The sequence below is a fragment of the Pongo abelii genome, chromosome 20 (genome assembly GCF_028885655.2).
Source record: "Pongo abelii isolate AG06213 chromosome 20, NHGRI_mPonAbe1-v2.0_pri, whole genome shotgun sequence".
Classification (NCBI taxonomy): Eukaryota; Metazoa; Chordata; class Mammalia; order Primates; family Hominidae; genus Pongo; species Pongo abelii.
Window position 1 is genome coordinate 54484961 of NC_072005.2, and position 27267 is coordinate 54512227.

At 52.4% G+C, this 27267-nt stretch overlaps 1 protein-coding gene across 11 annotated transcripts; it reads right to left on the reverse strand.

Moving 5' to 3' along the window:
- ODAD1 (outer dynein arm docking complex subunit 1) lies at positions 1-26723 on the reverse strand. Of its 11 annotated transcripts, none has more exons than XM_054540842.2 (16): positions 26469-26723; positions 25356-25412; positions 24900-24992; positions 23318-23417; positions 22964-23153; positions 17236-17358; positions 16795-16908; positions 10588-10655; positions 8273-8460; positions 7970-8104; positions 6392-6474; positions 6072-6240; positions 1784-1947; positions 1608-1705; positions 1198-1276; positions 1-1126 (listed from the first exon to the last, which is right to left on the reverse strand). In XM_054540842.2, exons 3-16 carry the CDS (start codon positions 24967-24969, stop codon positions 548-550), a joined length of 2160 nt encoding a protein of 719 aa, XP_054396817.2. In that variant the 5' UTR covers positions 24970-24992; positions 25356-25412; positions 26469-26723; the 3' UTR covers positions 1-547. The 11 variants fall into 11 exon arrangements, with proteins under 11 accessions (XP_054396817.2, XP_054396815.2, XP_054396816.2 ...); XM_054540840.2 differs by having other exon boundaries at positions 25373-25412; positions 26469-26591; XM_054540841.2 differs by having other exon boundaries at positions 25373-25412; positions 26317-26576.
- Between the last annotated feature and the right edge of the window lie 544 nt (positions 26724-27267).

A 27267-nucleotide genomic window follows, 5' to 3' on the forward strand; every position in this document is an offset into this window, starting at 1 on the left:
GGAGGTAGAGGAAGCAGCGATGCCTGAAGCCGGCTCTCCACACATACACTTTATTTCCACAGTCCCATTTTCCCATGCTGAACCTGGCGTCTTCGCCCTGACTTTTCCCACGCCTGTCAGCACTGGAGGGCTCTTGGGGAGTGAGGAGCTACAGAGACAGGGACACAGGATGCATGGAAAGCCTGGGAGAGGGAGACGAGGAGAGTGAGCCAGAAACAGGAGGTGGGGGATCCACAGGGGGCCAGGGCTCAGCAGACAGGCAAGGGGCAGATATGGAGACAAGACGGACAGACACTGACTAGGAAGCCCAAAGAACAGGAGATCAGGAGGCAGAGGGAAAAGCAGGGTCAGGAGCAGAGAGAAAGGAACCGGGAGACATAGGTGAGGCGGTGATGAAGGGCAGATGAAAACAGTTGAAGGGGCAAAAAGACAGAGGCCTGCGACTGGGAGAAAAAGACAGAGACCCACAAGGCAAACAGGGAAGTGGAGACACAAAAAAAGACCCCACAGAGAGCCAGGGCAGGGTGGGGGCTGCGTGCCCCTCGTGTTAGCCCCGGGAGTCTTTGCTGGTGGAGGAGCCCGGGCCAGTGCTGGAGGCAGGGCCGGTGCTGGAGACGTGGTCTCTGCTGGACCCGAGGCCTCCGCTCGAATCGGACGCTGTGCCTCCGCTCTCCACACCACCCTCTGTGTTTTCTCCGTCCCTGCTGGACCCCACGTATCCAGTGGAGCCCAGGTAGCTGCTGGACCCCACGTATCCAGTGGAGCCCAGGTAGCTGCTGGCGCTGACAGGTCTGAAGGTCACGTGGCCCCCACTCGAGGCACTGGTGGAGCCGAAGGTCACGTGGCCAGTGTTGGGGTCACCCTGCGTGACGTGGCTGGGCAAATGCCCGGTGCTGGAGCTGAGGAGGCCAAAAGTGACGCGGCCAAGAGAACCACGGTCTCTGCTAGTCTTGTGGCTCAAGATGGACCCGGGGATGGCATGGGGGTGCCTGGTGGGCGCCAGGACGGTACTGGAGCCGGCCCTTTGGGTGCTGGCCAGGTCCGCGCTCAGGGTGCCGTCCAGCTTCGCGGCGGCGTCCGCCAGGTCCTTCTGGCACTGCGCCTCCGCCTGCTCCTGGAGCTCCACCTGCAGGGAAGGTGAGCTGGGCCCCGACACGCACTGAGGCCTGGCCCCACCCCCGCAGGCCCCACTCTCACCAGCTTCTCCACTTGGCTCAGCAGCTCCTCCCTGCTCATGGGGTAGTCATCGCTGGCCTCAAAACCCGGGGGGTCTTCTCTGGGGAGGGGAAGGAAAATTGGAAAAGACTAGACCTCAGCCCTCAAAAAGGCCAGCGGCCCTTCCTGCTAAACCCCAGAAGCCTCAGCCATTCTCCCACCAGCCCCGAGTGCTCTTCCCTTCTGGGGTACCCGGGGCCCCATCTTCCCACACAGGTGCCAAGTCCCTACTCCTTCTGGCTGCCTCGAAGCACATACTTCATATTCTAACCCCCCAGGGCCACATCCGCCAGCCAGTCCCCAAAAGCCCCCCAAAACCCTCTATCCTGTGTGTTCCCTCTGCCCCCATGGAAGCCCTGTCCCCTCTGCGTCCCTCCTGCCCTGCGCCTCACAGAGTGTCAGGGGGCTGAAGTGGGGCCATCTTCTTCGGAAGGTCCTCCAGGCTCTGGCCCAGCACTAGGAGGGCAGCGTCGGCCAGGGAGGTGAAGCTCTGGAGAGTGTGGGAGCCTGCGGTCAGCTGGGCCACCCCCGAGACTGGCCTCCCGCCCGGCTCCCTGCCGCCTCCCACCTGGGCATGTAGGAAGGCCTGCACTGTCAGGAGCTCCACCAGCCGCTTCTCAATGAGGCTCAGGAAGAGGCCCATGTCCCGGTCTCCCATGCTAGTCTTGACCCCAAGGAGGTCATCGATCATGCTGCTGTCGCAATGGGCCTTGGTGAAGAGGAGCTGGATATCTGCGTGATGGAGGGCCGGTTGTCAGGGATCTGGCACCGCCAGCTGGGTGCCAGCCCTCTCCCCACTCAGGTCCTCACTGCCCCATTCTACAGAGAGTGCGGTCAAGGCTCAGAGACCAAAAGGGAGTCACCCGAGCTCAGCCAGCCAGGCAGGGGGACGTCACTGCTGTGCATCCCTCTCTCCCTGACTTGTGCTTCAAAGTCAGCCTCAAGTGTCACTGCCTCCAGGAAGCCTTTCCAGTGACCCCAGCAGAGCCGGCCTCGTGAGTGTGAGATCCAGGCAGTGGTGAGGGGCCTACACTTGGCTTGACACGCTGCTGCTCTTCCTATCTTGAAAATCTCGGCAATTTTTTAACAAGGGGCCCCTCATTCTGCACTGGGCCCCACAAATTATGGTCTTGCACCGCAGACTGAGTTAGGGCCTCCTCTTGCCCCCAGTGCCTGGGCGTCCTCCGTCCTAGCCCCCGAGTGATGAGTGCCCAGTGCGCAGGTCAGTCCCCTCCAGGGCCTCTCCCCACTGTGCCCACATCACCTAGCACAGGGCTTGGCTCAGCCATCACGGCAGCAGGAAGGAGAACCTGCCCATACCTGAGCTCCTACGGTGTGCCCCAAGGAGGCTCTCCAGCTCGCTCCCCCCACCACCTTCCTCTCCATCCGTCATCCCTTCTAATTCTCATGACAACCCTGCAAAGTAGGCACTGCCATCCCCGTTCCCAGAGCGGAAGGAGGAAGCCACACACCAAGGTTCACAATTGGTGGAGCTGAGATTCAAACCCAGGACAGGCTGGGTGCAGTGGCTCACGCCTGTAATCCCAGCACTTTGGAAAGCCAAGGCAGGCAGATCATTTGAGGTCAGGAGTTTTGAGACCAGCCTGGCTACCATGGTGAAACCCTGTCTCTAATAAAAACACAAAAAAACTAGCCGGGCATGGTAGTGCACGCCTGTAATCCCAGTTACTGGAGAGGCTGAGGCAGGAGAATTGCTTGAACCTGGGAGACGGACGTTGCAGTGAGCCAAGATCACACCACTGCTCTCCAGCCTGGCTGACAGAGTGAGATTCCATCTCAAAAAAACAAATAAAAGCTAACAATAAATGCTTAAAAAAAAAGAAAAGAAACAGGACAGCCTGACTCCTGAGTGCTCTGCATGGCTACTTCCTGAAAAATAAGAAAGATGAGGCAGGGCGCAGTGGTTCACACCTGTAATCCCAGCACTTTGGGAAGCCAAAGACAGAGCGAGACTCTGTCTCAAATTTAAAAAAATAATAATAATAATAGAAAAAAAAAGCATGCACAGGTGGATGCAACTGATACGCACAGAAAGGATTAAAAAAAAAAAAGAAAAAGAAACTCAGCCAGGAGTGGTGGCTCATGCCTGTAATCCCAGCACTTTGGGAGTCCAAGACAGGAGGATCACTTGAGTCCAGGAGCTCAAGACTAGCCTGGACAACATAGTAAGATCCTATCTCTAAAAAAAAAAAAAGGGCCAGGCACAGTGGCTCATGCATATGTAATCCCAGCACTTTGGGAGGCCAAGGCGGGTGGATCACCTGAGGTCAGGAGTTTGAGACCAGCCTGGCCAACATGGTGAAACCCCGTCTCTACTAAAAATACCAAAATTAGCTGGGCGTGGTGGTGGGCACCTGTAATCCCAGCAACTCAGGAGGCTGAGGCAGAACTGCTTGAACCTGGGTGGCAGAGGTTGCAGGGAGCCGAGATTATGCCACTGCACTCCAGCCTGGGCAAAAGAGCAAAATTCCTCTCAAAAAATAAATAAATGAAAAAAATCTAAAATTTTTTTTAAAAAGGAAACTCTAGACCCCTACCTCATACCACACATGCAAATCAATTTGTCATAAGTCACAGACTTCAATGTGGGAGCTCAAACAATGAAACTTCTAGGAGAAAACACAGTATAATGCCTTTGTAACCTCAGGACAGGCAAAAATTTCTTAGGCAGGCCACAAAGTCACTAACTACAAAAAGAAAATTTCATAAATTAGATCTCCTCAAAACTAAGAAACTTCAGTTCATCACCAAAAAAATGAAAAGGCAAGCTACAGTATAAGAGAAAATACTTACCAAAAGTCTAGTATCTAAAATATACAAAGAACTCCTGCAACTCAATTATAGCAAGACAAACCCAATTTTTAAAAAAACAAGCGCACAAGATTGAACAGGAACTTTACAAAAATATCTGAATGGCCAATACAATGCTCAATATTATTAGTCACCAGGGAAATGCCAATTAAATTAATAGAGAGAGTACGGCACACACGTTAGATGGCTAATATTAAAATGGCTGACGGCCAGGCACAGGGGCTCACGCCTGTAATCCCAGCACTTTGGGAGGCTGAGGTGGGCAGATCACGAGGTCAAGAGAGACCATCCTAGCCAACATGGTGAAACCCCGACTCTACTAAAAATACAAAAATTAGCTGGGCATGGTGGCGCACACCTGTAGTCCCAGCTACTCGAGAGGCTGAGGCAGGTGAGGAACCACCTCACCTGGTGACAGGTGACCTCCGCAACCCAGGAAGCGGAGGTTGCAGTGAGCCAAGATCACACCATTGCACTCCAGCCTGGTGACAGAGCAAGACTCCATCTCAAAAACAAAACAAGATAAAAAATGGCTGACACTAGGAAGTGGTGGAAAGGGTGTGGATCATCGGGGACTCCCATATGCTCACATAGGTGAGAGCATAAAATCTTGCGACCAGTTTGGAAAACTGGCATTTTCTAATAAATATCAACATATACCTACCCTAAGACCCATCAGTCCCACTGCTAGGCATTTATAGACAGACAGATGTACATGGGTGATCCATGGATGAATACTGGATAAATGGATGGATGGGTGGATGATGGATATGGGACAGTTGGAGGGACAGCATCTGTTTTTTAGTGTTTTGTGAAACAAGTGGAATAATGCATAAGTGCCTTGCACAGTGAATGACACCTAATAAATGTTGCTATTATATTTTATAATCATTTTCTTTACAAATAATAACATTTTTGGTAACTAAGACTAAGAAGAATTTGGTAACTAAAACTAAGACTAGGAAGACAAAAGTCAAATGTCATTGCAGATAGATGGATGAACAGATGGATGTGGAGCTGTTGGAGGCAGATGGACGGATAGACAATGGATGGATTGATGGACGTGGGACAGATGGAGGGATAGACCCTGGATGGATGGATGGACATGGGACAGCTGGAGGGATAAACCCTGCATGGATGGATGGACATGGGACAGTTGAAGGAACAGATCCTGGATGGATGGATGGATGGATGGATGGATGGATGGATATACGGACAGATGGATATAGGACAGAGGGAGGGGTAGATCCTGGATGGACAGATATGGGACAGATGAAGGAATAGACCCTGGATAGATGGATATGGGACAGATGGAGGGATAGAACCTGGATAGAGAGATAGATATAGGACAGATGAAGGAACAGATGCTGGATGAATGGTGGACACATGACAGTTGGAGGAACAGACCCTGGATGGATGGATGGATGGATGAATGGATGGATGGATATAGGACAGTTGGAGGAATAGACCCTGGATGGATGGATAGATGGATGAATGGATGGATGGATATAGGACAGATGGAGGGGTAGATCCTGGATGGGTAGATAGATATAGAACAGATGAAGGAACAGACCCTGGATAGATAGATGGATATGGGACAGAATGGAGGGATAGACCCTGGTTGGAGAGATAGATATAGGACAGATGAAGGAATAGATCTTGGATGGATGATGGATATAGGACAGTTGAAGGGATAGACTCTGGGTGGATGGATGGATATAGGATAATTGGAGAGACAGACATTGGATGGATGGATGGATGGATGGATATGGGACAGTTGGAGGGATCAACCCTAGATGGATGGATGGATGGGTGTAGGACAGTTGGAGGGACAGAAGCTGGATGGATAGATGGACATGGGATAGTTGGAGGGATAGACCCTAGTTGGAAAGATGGACAGATATGGGGCAACTGATAAGCAAGTGAACCAGGTTGTCCATGCAATGCCTCCAAGCCCCGCGGGCTGACGGTGTCCTTCCAAGTGGAGAAGCCAGGCTTGGGAGGGGGCGCCCGTGGGTGCTCACCAGCCTTGAGCTTCTCCAGCTGTCCCCGCACATCCTGGAAGCGGGCCTCAAGGCGCTCAGCCTCCGAGTGCACCTTGTCCACGCGCTGCTGCAACGCCTTCTGCTGCTGCTCCTGCAGCAAATGCCGGTCATCCTTGCTGGCACGTGCGCTCACCAAAGCCTCCTGCATCTGTGGGGACAGGGCTGAATGCTGGGCCAGATGGCAGCCTCGGGAGCTGGGGGGTGTGGAGCTGGGAAGAGGCAGGAGGTGGGCTGAGGGAGGGGAGGGGGTGGGGAGGCCGGGAGGAGAGGAGGAGATGGAGAGGGCAGGCCTCACTCACCTCCTTGATCTCTTCCTGCACATGCTCCAGCTCCAAGTTCTGCTCATTGATGAAGTTGAACTCAGCAAAGTTGCGCTCCTCAACTGGGAGAGTTGGGCAAGGCGGGGCCCAGAGAGAGGGAGACAGAGACACAGAGACAGGGAGAACAGAGACAGAGAGAACAGAGACAGAGAGAACAGAGACAGGGAGAACAGAGACAGAGAGAACAGAGACAGAGAGAAAAGAGACAGGGAGAACAGAGACAGAGACACAGAGACAGAGAGAACAGAGACAGAGAGAACAGAGACAGAGAGGCACAGAGACAGAGAGGCACAGAGACAGGGAGAACAGAGACAGAGAGAACAGAGACAGAGAGAACAGAGACAGAGAAGCACAGAGACAGAGAGAACAGAGACAGAGAGAACAGAGACAGAGACACAGAGACAGAGAGAACAGAGACAGAGAGAACAGAGACAGAGAGGCACAGAGACAGAGAGAACAGAGACAGAGAGAACAAAGACAGACAGAACAGAGACAGGGAGAACAGAGACAGGGAGAACAGAGACAGAGAGAACAGAGACAGGGAGAACAGAGACCGAGAGGCACAGAGACAGAGAGGCACAGAGACAGAGAGGCACAGAAGGCCAGAGAGAACAGAGACAGAGAGAACAGAGACAGGGAGAACAGAGACAGAGAGAACAGAGACAGGGAGAACAGAGACAGAGAGAACAGAGACAGGGAGAACAGAGACAGAGACACAGAGACAGAGAGAACAGAGACAGAGACACAGAGACAGAGAGAACAGAGACAGGGAGAACAGAGACAGAGAGAACAGAGACAGGGAGAACAGAGACAGAGAGAACAGAGACAGAGAGAACAGAGACAGAGACACAGAGACAGAGAGAACAGAGACAGGGAGAACAGAGACAGAGAGAACAGAGACAGGGAGAACAGAGACAGAGAGAACAGAGACAGGGAGGACAGAGAGAACAGAGACAGGGAGAACAGAGACAGAGAGAACAGAGACAGAGAGAACAGAGACAGAGAGAACAGAGACAGAGAGGCACAGAGACAGAGAGAACAGAGACCGAGAGGCACAGAGACAGAGAGAACAGAGACAGAGAGGCACAGAAGGCCAGACAAAGTGAAGATGAGGAAGGCCACACAGAAACCAAGGCAGAGAGTGAAGAGAGAGGAGTCGCAGAGACAAAGAGGCGTGGGAAGATACGGCAGGGGGGACACAGAAATACATAGCAAGGCAGAGAGGGAAAGCCAGAGACTCGGCAATAGCAAGGGAGATGGGAGATGCAGGCGGGGAGAACGGTAGATATGGGTAAGGAGAGAAACAGAGAGGGACAGGGTTGAGGGAAGGATATGGAGAGTGACCCCAGGCCCAGGAGTGAGGACAGGGTGGGGAGGGGCAGAGACAGGGCCACAGTAAGACACCAGTGGACGCAGGTGGTGGGTCCCAGGCATGACACCTTGTTCCTCCGGCGCAGGTGGAGGAGTCCCCAGGGCCAGAGCTGAGGCCAGCCTGCACTGGACTCAGGGGGTGCCGGGGCCCCTGGGCCTCCTCCCTCCACCCAGGGCCCCACTCACTCTCCAGATACTTCTGCACCAACAGGTCAGGGTCGCTCTCCCCCATCAGCTGGGACAGTTTATTCAGGGCATCCTCGTAGCGAAGCACCAGCCTCTCCTGGGAGGTCTTCCAGACGCCCTTGGCCACCTCCCGGGCTAGGGGAGGAGATAACAGCAGGTCGGCCTCCTGGGTGGCCTCCAGCACAGAGACTTCCTGGGTGAGGGGGAGCGAAGCGTGGTCCCACCTGGGGCACCAAGGTACGCTGCAGGTGCCCCAGGGGCGGCCAGGCCCTCGAGATGCAAAGGCAGCAGCCCCAGCCTCACCCTGCTTTTCACGCTTCTCCAGGACATTGGGATCCGGCTGCCGGTCGTTGTTCTTGAGCTTGAGGAAGCGGTGCAGCTGCTCCAGGTGCGAGATCTGCCGCTGCAGGACCTGCGCCTCCATCTCGCTCTGGGCCTCCTCCTTCTCCGCGCGCTCCCGCAGCAAGCCCATCTTGGCCTTCGCCTCCTCCCTGCGGGGGTCAGCTGGGGTCAGGATGACTGGAGGCTGGACTGGGGTCGGCCTGGGGTCCTGGGGATGGGCGGGGTCAGCCAGAGGTTGTGGGGGGTGGGGTGGAGTCAGCTGGTGTCCTAGATGGGCAGGGCCAGCCTGGGGTCACAGGAATGGGGCTGAATCAGGTTGCAGTTATCCTGTGGTCACAAAGAGCAGAGAACTGGCCGGGCGCGGTGGCTCAGTCTGTAATCCCAGCACTTTGGGAGGCAGGAGGATCACCTGCGGTCAGGAGTTTGAGATCAGCCTGGCCAATATGGTGAAACCCCATCTCTACTAAAAATACAAAAATTAGCCAGACCTGGTGGTGCATGCCTGTAATCCCAACTACTCGGGAGGCTGAGGCAAGAGAACCGCTTGAACCTGGGAGGTGAAGATTGCAGTGAGCCGAGATCGCACCACTGCACTCCAGCCTGGGTGGCAAGAGCGAAACTCTCAAACAAAAAAAAAAAGACGGAAGCAAGAACTTCAAAAGACTGCGACATCATATTAGAAACCCAACACAAAACTCTTGGCGTGCTGCTGGCTCACGTTCTTTCAGCAGCCTGCTCTCCTCATCCTTCAGAGTGTACTGTCGCTCTCTATGTAAACTCTCTGTTCTCTATTTGCCTTCAGTAAATTCTCTTTGTTGGCTAAATCAGTCTCTTGGCAGAATTCTTTCTCCCAAGTAAGACTAAAAAGCGAGGATTCCTGCACTTCCCGGTGGCAGGTACGGTTTCCTTTTAGAGTGATGGAAATATTTCAGATCTAGAAAGGAGAGGTGTGGTTGCGCAACCCTGTGAATGTACTAAATGCTGCTAAATTCTATGCTTTAAAATGGTGACTTTTGCCATGTTTATTTTAACAGAGAGAGAAAAAAAGAGAGAAATCACAGAGACCCTAAGGCCGACCCAGGCCACAGCTGATGTCGATCAGGGATCATGGGAAAACAAAAGCCAGAGAAGAACTCGGTAGAAGGTAAGAAAGTATTTGGAGCAAGAGAAGAAGAGGGCGAAGCTGAGAAAGAGATACGGATGGAGTGAGAGAGCGAGCATGGAGCTCATGAGAGCCCCAGAGAGGGAGAGAGAAGTCAACACCTAAAGCAGCTTCAGCTCCTCAACTCCTTACAGTGTGCCTCTATCTGAAGGTGGCCCGAAAGAATCTCTGTCCCTTGCACCCAATGCTGACGAATAACAAATTCGCCAGATGCTTCCAGGAACCCTGCTGCACTATATATGTGCTAGATGCACTTTTTTTTTTTTTTTTCTGAGATGGAGCCTCACTCTGTTGCCCAGGCTGGAATGCAGTGGTGCAATCTTGGCTCACTGCAACCTCCGTCCCCAGGGCTCAAGCAATCCTCCCACCTCAGCCTCCCAAGTAGCTGAGACCACAGACACCCGCCACCATGCCCAGCTAAGTTTTTATATTTTTGGTAGAGATGGGATTTCACCATGTTGGCCAGGCTGGTCTCAAACTCCTGAGCTCAAGCAATCTGCCTGCCTTGGCCTCCCAAAGTGCTGGGATTACAGGCGTGAGCCATCTCACCCAGCCACTAGATGCATTCTTATGTGCTAGATGGGGTCAGTAGAGGTTAATTTACATGCCCAAGAAAGAGAACAGGGCCCGTGGGGTGCAATGGCTCAGGCCTGTAATCCCAGCACTTTGGGAGGCAGAGGTGGGTAGATCATGAGGTCAGGAGTTCAAGACCAGCCTGGCCAAGATGGTGAAACCCCATCTCTACTAAAAATACAAAAATCAGCCAGCCACAGTGCCGAGCACCTGTAATCCCAGCTACTCAGGAGGCTGAGGCAGGAGAATCGTTTGAACCTGGCAGGTGGAGGTTGCAGTGAGCCAAGATAGTGCCACTGCACTGTAGCCTGGGTGACAGAGCCAGACTCTGTCTCAAAAAAAAAAAAAAAAAAGACAGAACAGGACCTTGCCAGTGGAGGTGGGGAACTGGTTGGGGGGAGAGAGAAAAGGGGGATATTATGGGGGAAAAAATAGGTTCTGACGTGTTTCATGAGTCCTGAACCTTCCCACCACTGCCTTATGGAAAGGTGCGTCCTGAGTCATCTGGGTCCCACCACCCCAGGATACCCGCAGTCTCTACCTGACGGCGTAGGCAGAGGTGGAGGAGAGGATAAGGGTGCTGACCAGGTACTGCAGGTGGTGGATCTCCTGTGGGGAGAGGAGAAAAAAATCAGTGCCACTTCTTATAACCTCATTGCTCAAAGTCTTTGCTTTCAGCCCGTGCTTCTCCAATAAGGAGTAAAGCTCTTGAGCCTTCCAAATGTGTACCCTCCTCATTAGCGACTGCCCATGAAAGGGATTTTAAAGAGGTGTGAAATCAAATTGATAAGCTGGATCAAAAGGCTCTTTCTGTAGATAAGCAGAAACTAAGAAAATATTTAGTAACCTATGGGGACTGGGTGGAAATGAGGAGGAGGAGATGGACAGGAAATGACGTTTCTCTAGGAGACTTTTTGAATAGTTTGATTTGAGAACGTTGTTAATGTTTTACATATTCATAAAGGAAATTAAATCAATAAAGAGAGGAGAGAAAACTAAAACTGAATGCAAATGGAAGCAAGTGAACTTTATTTAAAAATAATAATAGGGCCAGGTGCGGTGGCTCAGGCCCATAATCCCAGAACTTTGGGAGGACAAGGAGGGCAGATCACCTGAGCTCAGGAGTTCGAGACCAGCCTGGCCAACATAGAGAAACTCCATCTCTATTAAAAATACAAAATTAGGGCCGGGCGCGGTGGCTCACGCCTATAATCCCAGCACTTTGGGAGGCCGAGACGGGAGGATCACCTGAGGTCGGGAGTTTGAGACCAGCCTGATCAACATGGAGAAACCCCGTCTCTACTAAAAATACAAAAAATTAACTAGGCGTGGTGGTGCATGCCTGTAATCCCAGCTACTTGGGACGATGAGGCAGAAGAATCACTTGAACCCGGGAGGCGGAGGTTGCGGGGAGCCGAGATCATGCCATTGCACTCCAGCCTGGGCAACAAAAGCAAAACTCTATCTCAAAAATAATAATAATAATAATAATAAATAAATAAATAAAAATACAAAATTAGCTGGCGTGGTGGTACATGCCTGTAATCTCAACTACTTGAGAGGATGAGCCAGGAGAATCGCTTGAACTCGGGAGGCAGAGGTTGCAGTGAGCCGAGATCGTGCCATCGCACTCAGGCCTGGGCAACAAGAGCAAAACTCCATCTCAAAAAATTATTATTATTATTATTATAATATTAATAACCACGCAGAAGGCCAAAAAAAAAAAACAGAACTAATCCAAATAACTTCTGAATAGAATAATTTGAAAAGATAGGCCAACACTCATGCCTGTAATCCCAGCACTTTGGGAGGCTGAGGCAGGCGGATCACCTGAGGTCAGGAGTTTAAGACCAGCCTGGGTAACATGGTGAAACTCCGTCTCTACAGAAAATACAAAAATTAGCTGGGCGTGGTTGTGCATGCCTGTAATCCCAGCTATTCGGGAGTCTCAAGCAGGAGAAGCACTTGAACCCAGGAGACAGAGGTTGCCAGTAAGCCAAGATCATGGCCACTGCCCTCCAGCCTGGAAGACAGAGAGAGACTCCAAAAAAAAAAAAAAAGAAAAGATATATAAATACTCATATTCTCAGAGGACAAAACAAACTGCAAACAAATCCTGAACCCTATTTATCAGGTTTGGGGGTGGTGGTATGGCTGTAGCAATTCTGTAGTTCTTGTGTATGTATCATATGATATTGATGTGGTTGGCAACTGGGGTTCCCACTGTGGGAGAAGAGAGCTAGAAAGATGAAATGAGGAGGCCGGGTGCAGTGGCTCACGTGTATAATCCCAGCACTTTGGGAGGCCAAGGCAGGTGGATCACCTGAGGTCGGGAGTTTGAGACCAGCCTCACTAACATGAAGAAACCCCATCTCTACTAAAAATACAAAAAAATCAGCCAGGCATGGTGGCACATGCCTGTAATCCCAGCTGCTCGGGAGGGTGAGGCAGGAGAATCGCTTGAACTCAGTAGGCAGAGGTTGCAGTGAGCCAAGATCATGCCATTGCACCCTAGCCTGGGCAACAAGAGCGAGACTCCATCTCAAAAGAAAAAAAAAAAGAAAGAAAGAAAGATGAAATGAGGAATGCTCAGGAAAAAGCTGGTGGTATTGGAATGGAATCAGAGGTATCAACGTGAACTCACTAGTGTAAAATATGTCAGCCAGGCGCAGTGGCTCATGCCTGTAATCCCAATACTTTGTGAGGCCAAGGCAGGAGAATCACCTGAGCCCAAGAGTTTGAGAGCAGCCTGGACAACATAGTAAGACCTCATCTCTACAAAACATAAATAGAATTTTAAAACATATAAAATATGTGTGCTTCCTAGCTCTCTCCAGAGGAAGGGCCTCAAAGCAATGACACCCAAGTAGCAACAAAGTCTCTTAGTGCCAGGCCGGTGGACCTCGCCTGTAATCCCAGCACTGTGGGAGCCCAAGGTGGGCGGATCACGAGGTCAGGAGATCGAGACCATCCTGGCTAACACGGTGAAACCCCGTCTCTACTAAAAATATAAAAAATTAGCTGGGCGTGGTGTAATAATAGGGCCAGGTGCGCCTGTAGTCCCAGCTACTCGGGAGGCTGAGGCAGGAGAATGGCGTGAACCCGGGAGGCGGAGCTTGCAGTGAGCCGAGATCAAGCCACTGCACTCCAGCCTTGGCGACAGAGCGAGACTCCGTCTCAAAAAAAAAAAAAAAAAAAAGTCTCTTAGTGCCTCAACACCTACTCTTCCCTAGAAAGAACCAGGACTCCTCAGAAAAATGGCCAACCCCAGGGATGGGGCAGAACAAGGTCCAGATTACCCAGACTATCTTCCTGTGCCAGAAAGTAAGGAAGTACTCCCAAAAAGTGATGGGGTATGTCCAAAGGCCACAGAAGCCAGCTTGAAGGGGCTCCCACTAACCACATTTGGGGCAATTTGAACATTAAAATGAATGGCAGTTATGGATCATCATCTGTAAAGTCAGAATACACTAATGCTCACTGACAACACTCAAATATACAGGGGGAGAAAGAGAAGTGTTTCCTTTTTTTTTTTTTTTTGAGACGGAGTTTCACTCTTGTTGCCCAGGCTGGAGCGCAATGGCACAATCTTGGCTCACTGCAACCTTCAGCTCCCTGGTTCAAGTGATTCTCCTGCCTCCGCCTCCCAAGTAGCTGGGATTACAGGCGCGTGCCACCACACCTGGCTAATTTGTTGTATTTTTAGTAGAAACGGGGTTTCACCAGGTTAGCCAGTCTGGCCTCAAACTCCTGACCTCAGGTGATCCACCTGCCTCAGCCTCCCAAAGTGCTGGAATTACAGGCACGAGCCACCACACCTGGCCGAGAAGTGTTTCCTTAAGGAAAATTCCATCTGATAAATGTGGGAGAAATGACAGTTTTTTAAATCACCCTTTTGCAGCCATTACAGTAATAACCGTTCAGGGAAGAATCATTCATGGATGATAAAATTGATGGCAGTAGCTGTTGGCTGTGGCTGCACACTCCATGGAGCTGGTAGGAGCCCTGCCCCTTCTGAGTTGGGAGGGGAGCTCCCCGTGTGCAGCTGCAGCCACCCGAACCGCAGCTGCAGACCCAGGCCTTCTGCTCCACAGAGCAGGCAGGATCCCCGCCCTCCTGGGTGTGGCTACAGCTGCCCAAACTGCTGCTGTGGATCTGAGCCTCTCTGTGCTCTTCCAGGGAGCCAGGAGCAGGCAGGATCTGCCCTCCTGGGTGCAGCTGCAGCTTCCCAACCGGCAGCTACAGACCCGGGCCTCCCACTCCAGGGAGCAGGCAGCAGCCGGGGACAAGCGAGGGTCCTGCCCCTTCCGAGTGGGGTGGGGGCTCCCAGAGTGCAGCTGTGGCCACCCTCCCAACCACAGGACCTAGGCATCTCTGAAGTTCTCTGCAGCCTGCACCCTGAGGGGCCCAGGAAAGCACACCCCCTCGCCCATCCCTGCAGGCTTGGGCGTATCTGCTCCTGCTGCTTGGCCTCGCTCCTCTCTCACACCCACTCTGATCTCAGAGAGGGGTTGGGGTCCAGCCCAGTGCCATGAATAGCAGCAGGAGGCAGGCAGATTCCTGGGCAGAAGAGGGCAAGTAAAGGTAAGGTCCCTTAAGGCCAGGGAGGGCCTGAAGGCTGGGGGCCAGGTTGCCAGTACTGCAAAACGAGTGGGGACTTGCAGCGTCTCCTCCAGGCCTGCTCATGGCCGCCCATGGAGCTTCCCTCTCTGCTGAGAGCTTCAGAGGCCTGCAGAGACATCTGAACAACCTGCCTGCAGAGAGGAACCACCCTCTCCAGGGACTCCTCACTGCTGAGAGCTGAACACTGGACGAGACGACCTGCCTACAGAGGAGCTGCCCCCTGCAGGTCTCCTCTGAGCTGTCCTAACACTCGGTAAAGCTCCTCTTTATCTTGCTCACCCTCCACTTGTCTGCCTACCTCCTTCTTCCTGGACGCAGGACAAGAACTCGGGCAAAGGCACCACTGGCCAAGGAGGTTTCCAGCCAGAAAAGTGACGCCCTAAAGATCCCGTAACAAAATGATTGAGTGAAGGTGTGTCAGGGGACAAGATATTTACACAGTCTCACAGAATCTCCCCACAGACCACATATTCACTACGAAAAGGAAAACTCTCCGTTGCAGAAACCTGGCTAGCCAAGTGATCAAAGACAACATCACTAGTCATGGGACAAGCTGACATCAGGTGCCTCCTGAGATCCTGCACAGGAAGGACACACTATCACTGCTGTGACATTCCCCCCAAAGTGCAGACGCCAAGTCTAATCATGAAGAAAGATCAGATAAACTGGCTGGGTGCAGTGGCTCATGCCTGTAATCCCAGAACTTTGGGAGGCTGAAGCCGATGGAGCACCTGAGGTCAGGGGTTTGAGATCAGCCTGACCAGCATGGAGAAACCCCATCTCTACTAAAAATACAAAATTAGCCGGGCATGGTGGTGCATGCCTGTAATCCCAGCTACTCAGGAGGCTGAGGCAGGAGAATCACTTGAATCCGGGAGGTGGAGGTTGCAGTGAGCCAAGATCACGCCATTACACTCCAGCCTGGGCAACAAGAGTGAAACTTAGTCTCAAAAAAGAAAAAAAAAGACCAGATAAACCCATGTCAGGGGACATCGCACAACACAAACAGCCTGGATGCTTCCAAAATGTCAACGTCATGGAGAAAAAAAAGCCCAAGGGACTGACGCAGATGAACAGAGCCAGAACAACCAAATGCAACGTGAGATTCTGGACCGGAGCCTAGAGTAGGAAAATCAAGTTCACTGTAAAGGACATCACTGGGACAAACAGTGACCTTGACATATGGACTGTTTAGAATTCTAACAATGTTAACGTCCCTGACTTGGATAACAGCACTGTGTAAGGAAATGGCGTTGTTCTTAGGAAGTGCTCACTCAAGTACTTTGGAGCATAATGTCTACAACATACTGTCAAACAGTTCAGGAAACAGGATAATAAATTATTTTCAGCAAAACAATAATTACACACACAAATAGTAAGAGTGGGGGAGAAAGAGAAAATAAATGTGGCAAATTATCAAACTGGGTGAAAGATATATAGGAGTTCTTTGTATAATTATTGCACCTTTTCTGTAATTTGAAATTATTTCCAAGTGAAAGTCAAGACCGGATGCAGTGGCTCACGCCTCTAATCCCAGCACTTTGGGAGGCCGAGGCAGGCGAATCATGAGGTCAGGAGATCGAGACCATCCTGGCTAACACGGTGAAACCCCATCTCTAGTAAAAATACAAAAAATTAGCTGGGCGTAGTGGCGGGCACCTGTAGTCCCAGCTACTCGGGAGGCTGAGGCAGGAGAATTGCTTGAATCTGGGAGGCACAGGCTGTAGTGAGCCAAGATCACTTCACTGTGCTCCAGCCTGGGCGACAGAGTGAGACTCATCTCAAAAAAAAGAAAGAAAGTAAGTCAAAAGACAGGGGACAGGGCTGGTTCTTCAAAGATCCCCGTGGAATGTATAATAAATGGTCTTGATTGCTCATAGATTGCCCTGGGTGATACTATTCAGAATGACACTCTGCTTTCTACAACTATAAATGAGGCCACTTTTTTGTTGGAAGTGTCCTCCAGCATTTCCCAGGCCTCCATGCCTTTTGGACTAAAGCAAGCCTACAGCTCTAGTCAATTCCATACCTGAGGCCTGAGTGCTAGAGCAGGAAGGGCAAACAGCTGTGGGGAGGACCTGGGCAGGAGTCCCTCTCTCCTCCCCCGGATTTCAGGGCCACTGACCTTCTTCAGCTTGCGGTCCACGTTCAGATAGCGGTTCCTGTCGATCCGCAGCAGATCCAGCTCCTCCCGCAGGGCCGCATTCCGCACCAGCTGGTTGTCAAAGTGACAGGTGACCTGGGAGTAGAAAGGCGGATGGAAGAGTGGGTCTGAAGCCAAGCCTGCCTGCCTCCTCCAAGCTCAGCCAGGGAGGAGACACTTATCAGAGGTGGGGCTGGCCTGTTTCCTGAGAAACATAGGTTCTTTGGGGTTCCCGAAATCAATGTCCACTCCCCTCTAAGGACCCATCAGTCTCCTTTCCTTGGGAACCTCCATCTCTCCAGAATCCTGTGTCCTGACACACATGTGCACACACTGCCTACCATTTCCAGAACCCAGTGACCATGCCCAGTTCTTCCCATAACCGCACAATTCAGGTCGAGGGACCAGGAGGTTGACCCTCACCCTGTCCAACTGGTTTTCTAGGATCCTGATCCTTCGCCCGATCTTGACCTTCCGATCCAGGATGAATCCCGGGGACCTGACATTCTTACTGTGGGTAAAGATCCGCGTCTCCCACTCCTGGATCTAGAAGAAAGAGGATGGTACCTGTTTTTGGTTGCCTGAATGTGGGAGAGACTGAATGGCCCAGGGAAAATGAGTCACTAAGCATGGCAAACATCTGCTGTCCCTGTCATCCCAGAATAACATCTACCCTTCTGCTGACACTATCCAGACCTTCATGTGGTTCTGGTGGGCCTTCCAACCACAGTGTATCACCCTATCAGCCACATGACCCAGGTCTGGACACTCACAGGGATTGGCCTAGAGATGGGAATGTGACCCCATGGAGCCAGCCTGACTCCTTTCCTTTTTTTTTTTTTTTTTTTTTTTGAGACAGAGTCTTGCTCTGTCTCCCAGGCTGGAGTAGGCAGTGGCGCGATCTTGGCTCACTGCAACCTCCACCTCCCAGGCTCAAGCAATTCTAGTGCCTCAACCTCCTGAGTAGCTGGGATTACAGGCACGTACCACCACACCCAGCTAATTTTTGTATTTTTAGTAGAGATGGGGTTTCGCCATGTTGGCCAGGCTGATCTTGAACTCCTGACCTCAAGTGATCCACCCGCCTTGGCCTCCCAAAGTGCTGGGATTACAGGCAAGAGCCACTGCACCCAGCCCTGACTCCTTTCCTGATAGTCTGGGGGAAGCACATGAGATGGAAGGATGGGATTCTAGGACTTCTGCTGTCATAGCCCCACAACAGGCAGGGTCCTGGGAGAATGAGGCCAGTGGACAGAAGTGGAGATGAGAGTTGGAGAGATGGTGAGAATGAACTTGATGACATTAGTAGCCCTGGGTTTGCTTATGCCTAAAACCAGTTTCCAATCTGTCCTTCTCATTTCTGTATTCATCTGTACTTATTGGGGTGTGCTCTGTCTCTCCAAGCAAACTGGGGGTTCCATGAAGACACAGAGTCTTGTGTTTTCTCCCTGTCCGAGACAAAGAAGGTATTCAACATAACGTGCGTACTAAATAGATAAATGAATTGCTCAACACTTCAATTTGTGCTCTGTTATGGGTTGAATCGTGTCCCATAAAAACTCATATGTTGGCCAGGCACGGTGGCTCACACCTGTAATCCCAGCACTCTGGGAGGCAGAGGTGGGTGGATCACCTGAGGTCAGGAGTTTGAGACCAGCCTGGCCAACATGGCGAAACCCCACCTCTACTAAAATACAAAAATTAGCAAGGCGTGGTGGCAGGTGCCTGTAATCCCAGCTACTCGGGAGGCTGAGGCAGGAGAATTGCTTGAACCCAGCAGGCAGAGGTTGCAGTGAGCTGAGATTGTGCCACTGCACTCCAGCCTGGGGAATAGAGCAAGACTCTGTCTCAAAAAACAAAAAAAAAAACAAAAAAAAAAAACCTCACATGGTGAAGTATTCACCCCCAGTACTTTAGAATGTGACCTTATTTGGAGACAGAGTCTTCATAGAAGTAATTAAAATGAGGTAATTGAGGTGGGCCCTAATCCACTACGACGAGGTGTTCTTAGAAAAATGGGAAATTGCTGGGAGTGGTGGCTCATGCCTGTAACCCTAATACTTTGGAAGGCTGAGGCAGGATGATCTCTCGAAGCCAGGAGTTCAAGACCAGCCTGGGCAACAAAGCAAGACCCCATCTCTACAAGATACAAAATAAATTAGCTGGGCATGGTGGTGCACACCTGTAGTCCTAGCTACTTGGGAAGCTGAGGTGGCAGATCCCTTGAGACAAGGAGTTCGAAGCTGCAGTGTGCTGTGATTGTGCCACTGTACTCCAGCCTGAGTGACAGAGGGAGATCCTGTCTCAAAACAAAACAAAAAAAAAGGAAATTTGGACATAGATACACACACAGGGAGAATGCCATGTAAGGATGAAGGCAGAGGTCAGGTGTGGTGGCTCACGCCTATAATCCCAACACTTTCGGAGGCTGAGATGGGCGGATCACTTGAGGTCAGGAGTTCGAGACCAGCCTGGCCAACATGGCGAAACCCCGTCTCTACTAAACATACAAAAATTAGCCAGGTGTGGTGGCGCATGCCTGTAATCCCAGCTACTTGGGAGGCTGAGGCAGGAGAATCGCTTGAACCCAGGGGACGGAGGCTGCAGTGAGCTAAGAGATTGGGTGACATGTCTACAAGCCAAAAGTACCCAAGACTGCCAGCAAACCGACAGAAGCAGAGAGAGAGAGGCATGGAACAGACAGATGATCCCCCGCACTGCTCAGAAGGAACCAAACCTGCCTACACCTTGATGTTGGACTTCTGCCCTTTGGAACTATGAGAGAACATATTTTTGTTATACGAGCCACCCAATTTGTGGAACTTTGTCACGGCAGCCCTAACAAACTAATCCACGTACCAAAGATACCTCAGAAGGCTGCAGCAAACTTAAGACTCAGCATGAGGATGTTTTAAATTTTTGAGGAAGACCTTGATTTTGAGGAAGTTCAGACGGTCAGAAACCACATGAACTGCTAGCTCAAGGTAGTTCACAAGTTCAACCTGAGAGGGCGCTATCATCCTTTTGAAGATGTCACATCTTTGTGAGACTGGAATTTCAGCAGTTGCTGCAATAAAAGCCAAATACCCAATTGTTGGTGGGTGCAGTGTCTCACGCCTGTAATCCCAGCACTTTGAGAGGCCGAGGCGAGTGGATCACCTGAGGTCAGGAGTTTGAGACCAGCCTGGCCAACGTGGCAAAACCCCATCTCTACTAAAAATACAAAAATTAGCTGGGCGTAATGGCACGTGCCTTTAATCCCAGCTACTCGGGTGGCTGAGGCACAAGAATCACTTGAGCCCAGCCTGGGAGGTGGAGGCTGCAATAAGCCAAGATCACACCAGTGCACTCCAGCCTGGGTGACTGAGCGAGACTCCACCTCAAAAAAGAAAAGAAAAAGAAGTGCCCAAAATGTTGACACTGGGGGAAAATGCAGCAAAGTGTACAAGGGATGGATATCTCTGCATTATTTCTTTCAACTGCACATGAATCCCAACAAAATTTTCTTTCTTTCTTTCATTTTTTTCTTTTTTTTTTTTTAGAGACAGGGTCTCACTCTGTCACCCAGGCCGAGTGCCGTGGCACCATCATAGCTCACTGCAGCCTCCACCTCCCAGGCCAGGCTCAAGCAATCCTCCTGCCTCAATAATTGCTTTATTAAAGAAGAGACGACGTATGGTAAAACTGCACATATTTAGTGTTCAATTTGGGACGGGCACGGTGGCTCACACCTGTAATCCCAGCACTTTGGGAGGCCGAGGTGGGCAGATCACCTGAGGTCAGGAGTTTGAGACCAGCCTGGCCAACATAGTAGAGACGAAACCCCGTCTCTACTAAAAACACAAAATTAGCCAGGCACGGTGGCCCACGCCTGTAATCCCAGCACTTTGGAAGGCCGAGGTGGGTGGATCACTTGAGGTCAGGAGTTCAAGACCAGACTGGCCAACATGGTGAAACCCCCCTCTCTACTAAAAATATAAAAATTAGCTGGGAGTGGTGGTACACACCTGTAATCCCAGCTACTCGGGAGGCTGAGACAGGAGAATGTTTGAACCCAGGAGACAGAGGTTGCAGTGAGTTGACATTGTGCCATTGCACTCCAGCCTGGGTGACAGAGCGAGACTTCATAAAAAAAAAAACCTGCCTAACTGTGCAAACTGTGTACCAAAAGTAGTGTGCCATTCCACATTCCCACCAGTGGAGTATGAGAGTTCTGCTTCCTCCACATCCTTACCCCAACACTTGGTATGGACCGTCTTTTTAATGGAGTTTGGGGAAGTTCTTAATATATTCTGGATACAAGTTCTCTATCAGATACATGCTTTGCAGATATTTTTTCCCAATCTGGACCTTGTCTTTTCATTCCTTGCCTTTGCAGTTTCTGCAGGTGGGATTCCTTGACTTGTGGACTCCTTACCTGTGGCCGCATCACTGTTTCTTGTTTTTTAAAGGGGTTCCGGGCCAGGCACAATGGCTCACACTTGTAATCCCAGCACTTTGGGAGGCCACAGTGAGTGGATCACCTGAGGCCATGAGTTTGAGACCAGCCTGGCCAACATGGCAAAACCTCATCTCCACCAAAAATACAAAAATGAGCTGGGCTTGGTGGCACGTGCCTGTAATCCCAGCTACTCAGGAGGCTGAGGCAGGAGGATCGCTTGAACCTGGGAGGCAGAGGTTGCAGTGAGCCGAGATCCTGCCAGCCACTGCACTCCAGCCTGGGTGACAGAGTGAGACTTTGTCTCAAGAAAAAGAAAAGAAAAAGAAAAAGAAATTGGGTCTCTCTCTGTTGCCCAGGCTGGAGTGCAGTGGGGCAATCATAACTCATTGAAGCCTCAAACTCCTGGGCTCAAGTAGCCCTGTCCCCTCAGCCTCAAAACACGCACCACTGTGCCCAAATGACAAATTGGTTTTTTAAATTCTGGTTTTTAGACCAGAATTTAGCAGAATTAATCCCACATTTTAAAAAAAACACATATTATTTGCTGAAACTTCTGTTTCAGATATATTAATAGATGTGTGTGTGTATATCTGTATGCATCTTGGTGTGTATGAACTACACCTCGTGAGTCATGGTCATAAAAACTTGACAGATCACTGGCCTAGAAAAATCACATTGTTTGCAAGGTCAAATAGCAAGGTCCCGAAACAGATGGGACTCGCAACCTGTCTAGACTGCGGCATTACCACTATCCTTGTTTGCAGATGAAGAAACTAGGGCCCAGAGAGGTGAAAACCTGCCTGCCCCCGATCACGAGCTCCGATGGCAGAGCCAGGACTCTAATGCAGGTTTTGGGGACTCTAGCATGGGAACCTTTCCTGCTTAACCACACCAGTCCTGTTTTTGAATGCCTGGGACTGTGCTAAAGCAGCAAACATCTATATTTCCACTGAACATAACTCTACCAGATGGATGCTTTCAATGGCCCCGATTTTTTTTTTTTTTTTTTTTTTTTTTTTGAGACAGAGTCTTGCTCTGTCGCCCAGGCTGGAGTGCAGTGGCGCAATCTTGGCTCACTGAAACCTCTGCCCCCCGGGTTTAAACGATTCTCCTGGCTGAGCACAGTGGCTCACACCTGTAATCCCAGCACTTTGGGAGGCCAAGGCAGGCGGATCACAAAGCCAGGAGATCGAGACCATCCTGGCTAACACAGTAAAATCCTGTCTCTACTAAAAATACAAAAAAATTAGCCAGGCGTGGTGGCGGGCGCCTGTAGTACCAGTTACTCGGGAGGCTGAGGCAGGAGAATAGCATGAACCCAGGAGGCGAAGCTTAAAGTGAGCCGAGATTGTGCCAGTACACTCCAGCCTGGGCGACAGAGCAAGACTCCAACTCAAAAACAAAACAAAACAAAAAACGATTCTCCTGCCTCAGCCTCTCAAGTAGCTGGGATTACAGGCATGTGCCACCATGCCTGGCTAATTTTTGTATTTTTTGTAGAGATGGGGTTTCACCACGTTGGCCAGGCTGGTCTCGAACTCCTGACCTCAAGTGATCTGCCTGCCTCAGCCTCCCAAAGTGCTGGGATTACAGGAATGAGCCACTGCGCCCGGCCTAATAGCCCCAATTTCACATGAGGAAGCTAAGGCTCAGGGAGGTTACAACACTTGCCCGTAAGCAGGATCCGCAGAACCCCATCTCAAACCCCACCTGCTTGTCCAGGGCCCTGGTCTGCTCCTGCAGCTCCTCGATCTCCGCCTGCACCTGGGCCCGGCCTTTCAGCAGGCGGTCCATGTTCTCCAGCCGCTCACTGTCCCGAAGCCGCTTGACCTGGTTCTGGGCTACACTGATCTGCACCTGGAGATCGCCCCGTACCTCCTCCAAGCGCCGGATCTCCTCACTACCCAGGCAGGGAGGTGGAAGAGGGGCCAGTAAGGGGGCAGAACTCAGCATCACTAAAGGCAGGACGCACCTGCTCCTGCGCTCCCCACTCAGACCCAGGAGTCCAGTCTCCAGCCCCTCTGACCTCCTCCTCCCAGCTCAGGGCCCAGGCGCCCAGCTCACAGTTGCTTGTTGATGCGCTGGTGGACTTCCTTGCTGTAGGCCCGCCTCTCCCCTTCCATCACTTTGCATTGTCGCTGCAGCCTACTCAGCTCCCAATCCACTGAGAACAGGGCCAGCCAAGGGACTCAGTAAGGATCCTGGCCACCAGCTCCTTCCAACCCAGGACCTAGGAATTCTCTCCCTTTGGAGTCTCACAAACTGCAACTGAACTGCAGATCCAGCCCCCAACACCCCTCTAGGAATGCACCTCAGTTCCTGGATCCCTCGAGCTTCCTCATCCCTTCATACCCAAAACTGAATTCAGAGTTTTTTCCCCTAAAACCCACTCCCATCCCACCAGAGGGCACTTCTGGAAGGCCTCTGGGTCTTCTGGGACCTGGGCACACCACCTGGAATTGGGAAGGCTCTTGCTCCCTCCCTCCTTTTCTGCCCCATCAGCAGCCCTCAGCCCCATCCTCTTGCCTCCTCCCTCTCTCAACCCATCCCCTGGGCTCAGCCTCATCCTCTCCTACCTGGACCATCACCCCAACCTTTCTCTCAACTTCCAGCCTTCCCGCACAGTCCCAGAGGGTCTCTCTACACCCATAGCCGACCCTACTCCACCCACAGCAAACCCTACCCCTCATAGGCCTCCCATGATGCCCCAGTACCCGCAGGACAAAGTCTCAGCACCTCAGCCTGGGATCCGAGACCCCAAGTGACCTGACCTTACCTACCTCTCCAGTCTTGCCCATATGCTCCCCATCTCCAAAGGCCCAGTAGTTTTCAATCAGCGGGTGATTCTGCCTTCCAAAAACATTTGGCAATGTCTGGAGACTTATTTTTTTCTAGACAGGGTCTCGCTCTGTCCCCCAGGCTGGAGCGCAGTGGCACAATCTCAGCTCACTGCAGCCTCCACCTCGCAGGCTCAAGTGATCCTCCCACCTCAGCCTCCCAAGTAGCTGGGATTATGGGTGCACGCCATCACACCTGGCTAATTTTATTTTTTTGTAGAGATGAGGTCTCACTGTGTTGCTCAGGCTGGTCTTGAACTCCTGGGCTCAAGTGATCCTCCTTCCTCAGCTTCCCAAAGTGCTGGGATTACAGGCATGAGCCAGCATGCTCAGCCTAGAGACATTTGTCATTGTCATGACTTGTGGGGAAGGGAGGGGGCTACCGGTATCCAGTGAGTAGAAGCCACGGACACTGCTTGGCATCCTACAACACACAGGACTGCCCCCACAACAAAGAATTATCCCACCCCAAGAGTCAACAGTACCAAGGTTGAGAAAGCCTACTCTAGCCACATTCTGTCATCTCTGTAGAAACACACTTCCTTCCTTCTCCCCTTGGCAATTCCTACAGGGAGTTCTGGGCCCCACTCAAACTTCTGCTGCCTGAAGTCTCCAGCCTGCCCCACTGCCCAGGCTTGGCCCACCCACGGTGGTGCCCGCCCCTCCTCTCTTAGGGCGCATGTCTGTTCCCACCAGAGGGCGCTCCTGGACAGACACGCTCTCTCCCTCCCTCCCTACAGGACCTGGAACTTGGGAAAGCTGGGGGCTGGAAAAGAATGGGTGAATGATATAAAGAATGAACGAATTACCCATTCCCTCCAGAAAGACCTCGCTTCCCTCCTCGGAGCGGGCGCTCCCTGCCAAGCGTCCCAAAGGCATCCTGGCCAAACAGGGTGGGGCTCCTGTAGGGATGGACATATAAGACCTTTCAGACAGCAGGCGGGCCAGGGCCCAGAGGAGGGTGGGCAATGAACTGTGAGGGACTGGGAATTGAAAGGGGGTGACCCTAGAACCACGCTGGCCTCATTCCTCCAGGAGGGGTTGGAGGGGGACCGCTCTCAGGCCTCTCCCACACCTCTCCAGCCCTCCCACCTCTCACACTCTGGGTCTTGCGTCTAGGCTCTGATTCTGGCGCAGGTTTGGCAGGGGACAGGTCCCCTGGGCTCTCAGGATATCCGAGGCCAGGCTGTTTGGTCGCACGAGAGGGGGAAACCCTGGCCTGCTGTAGGGGGGTTGGGCAGGGTCGGGGGAGTCCTGGGCCCTACCTGCGGACGGGCCTGACCTGTTCTTGGTGCTCCAAGCTCAGTGTTGTGGTCTGGTTACTGGGGAGATAAGGGACCAATGAGGACTGAGGACAGCGGCCAGGGAGGGACCGAGGCCGCGGGAGAAACTATGGGAGGAGGGGCGGAGAAGGATGCGAGGTGTAGACCGGCAGGGTTCCCACGGACTTAGAACCGATGGGCAAGGCCAGGCGCGGTTGCTCACGCCTGTAATCTCATTATTTTGGGAGGCCGAGGCGGGCACATCACTTGAGGTCAGGAGTTCGAGACCAACCTGGCCAACATGGTGAAATCCCGTCTCTACTAAAAGTACAAAAAATTAGCCGGACATGGCGGCTCGTGCCTGTAATCCCAGCTACTCGGGAGGCTGAGGGAGGAGAATCGCTTGAACCCGGGAGGCGGAGGTTGCAGTGAGCCGAGATCCCGCCACTGCACTCCAGCCTGGGCGACAGAGCGAGACTCCGTCTCAAAAAACAAACAAACAAACAAAACTGATGGGCGGCGAAGTCCTGAAAGGGGCGGAGCCGGGAGGGCTTGTGGAGCGGGGCTGCGGAGCCCTGAGAGGTGCACGGCTGTGAGGCCTGAGAGGGGCGTGCCGTAGGGAGTGTGATGGGCGGGGCTGAGACCTGTGAGGAGAGTGAGTGGGAGGAACTTCGAGGGGCGGGGCTTCGGGGCCGGCGAAGGGAGGGGCACGGACACCTGTACAGGACGGGGCTTCGGAGACGGCGAGGGGAGGGGCTTCCCCGTAAGGGGCGGGCTCCGAGGGTCGCGTTTGGAAGGGCTTACGAGGGGCCCGGTGGAAGGGCGGTGAAGGGCGGGCTAATCGGGAGGCGCTCAGGCCTTGAAGGCCTGCGGGAGGTCGAAATGGTCCTGGGGAGGTCGAGGCTGAGGTCTCACTAGTACCGCGGGCCTGGAAGGGGCGGGAGTTGAAAGAGCCTGCGGGGACCTGTATGGAAGCCCTCGAGGCCAGGCCGAGGTCCTACGAGAGGGAGCCCGAGAGGTGCCGGTCTTAAGCTGACTATGACCACGTTAGATTAAGGATTCATAGGAAGGAAGGCGGTGCCGAAGCCGCGAGTTGCGCGGAGAAGGAGCGCTCACCACAGCCTCAGCGGTTCACTACGCAAGCGCGACCAACGGCTTCCCGGGAAGCAGCCAAACCCTTGGCCGCCTACCACGTCCTCGCGCTGGAAGGCGGAAGTGGGCGAGACCTCGGGCACTCCATGCCGCCCCCGGTTTCTGGCCACGCCCCCTCCTGGTTACACCCACTCGCTCTGTAAGGCACGCCCCCTCCGCGGCGGCGGCTGCTGCCCACGTGGGCCTCCCCGGGCGGGCGGGCAGTGGGCGCCTCTCCCTGCAGGCTGGGTGTGCCCGAAGCCCGCGGTTTCCTGTGGGAGGAAGCGGCCTGCGTACGCTCAGCTCAGCTCATAATCTCGGAGGCCCAGGATGGGGAGATCCCGCCGCTACCCTCAGATCCTCTGATTCTTCCCCTTCTACATAGCCGTAGTGCGGGAAACCCCCTAATGTCCCCAGGGTACCCAAGCCTGGCGCCGATTCCACTCAGGGAACTTGATTCTGAGTCCTAGACTCGTGTTTTTCACCTCCCCGGCTCAAGTTTCCATCTTCCTAGACCCTGGCTCCCCCTAGTCCTCTCAAGAAAGTGGAGCCCTCTTTTCCTGCACCCAAGAGGAACGTATGTCTCCCCAGCCCCTAATTTTTCCTTCAGTGACCCAGACTTTGCAACTTCCTTAGGGATCTGAGTGCAGACCCCAGTTTCTGTCCCTCTCAGGCACTTGAGACTACTTATTCTCCCCCAGGGACCCTCATTTTGGATTCCCAACTTTAGCCTTGAGACCCAATGGACCCAAGAATTTGCCCCTTCCCCAACTCCTAGAGATCC

What these genes read in the sequence shown, in the direction of transcription:
- ODAD1 (XM_024237978.3), bottom strand. Translation starts at nt 25,008, where the DNA reads ATGTCCATCCCTACAGGAGCCCCACCCTGTTTGGCCAGGATGCCTTTG. An exon ending in GGTGCAGAAGTATCTGGAGA is followed by an intron (nt 6,475 to 7,969) that starts GTGAGTGGGGCC and finishes CAACTCTCCCAG; the next exon opens with TTGAGGAGCGCAACTTTGCT. An exon ending in GCTGGAGAAGCTCAAGGCTG is followed by an intron (nt 1,948 to 6,071) that starts GTGAGCACCCAC and finishes TCCATCACGCAG; the next exon opens with ATATCCAGCTCCTCTTCACC.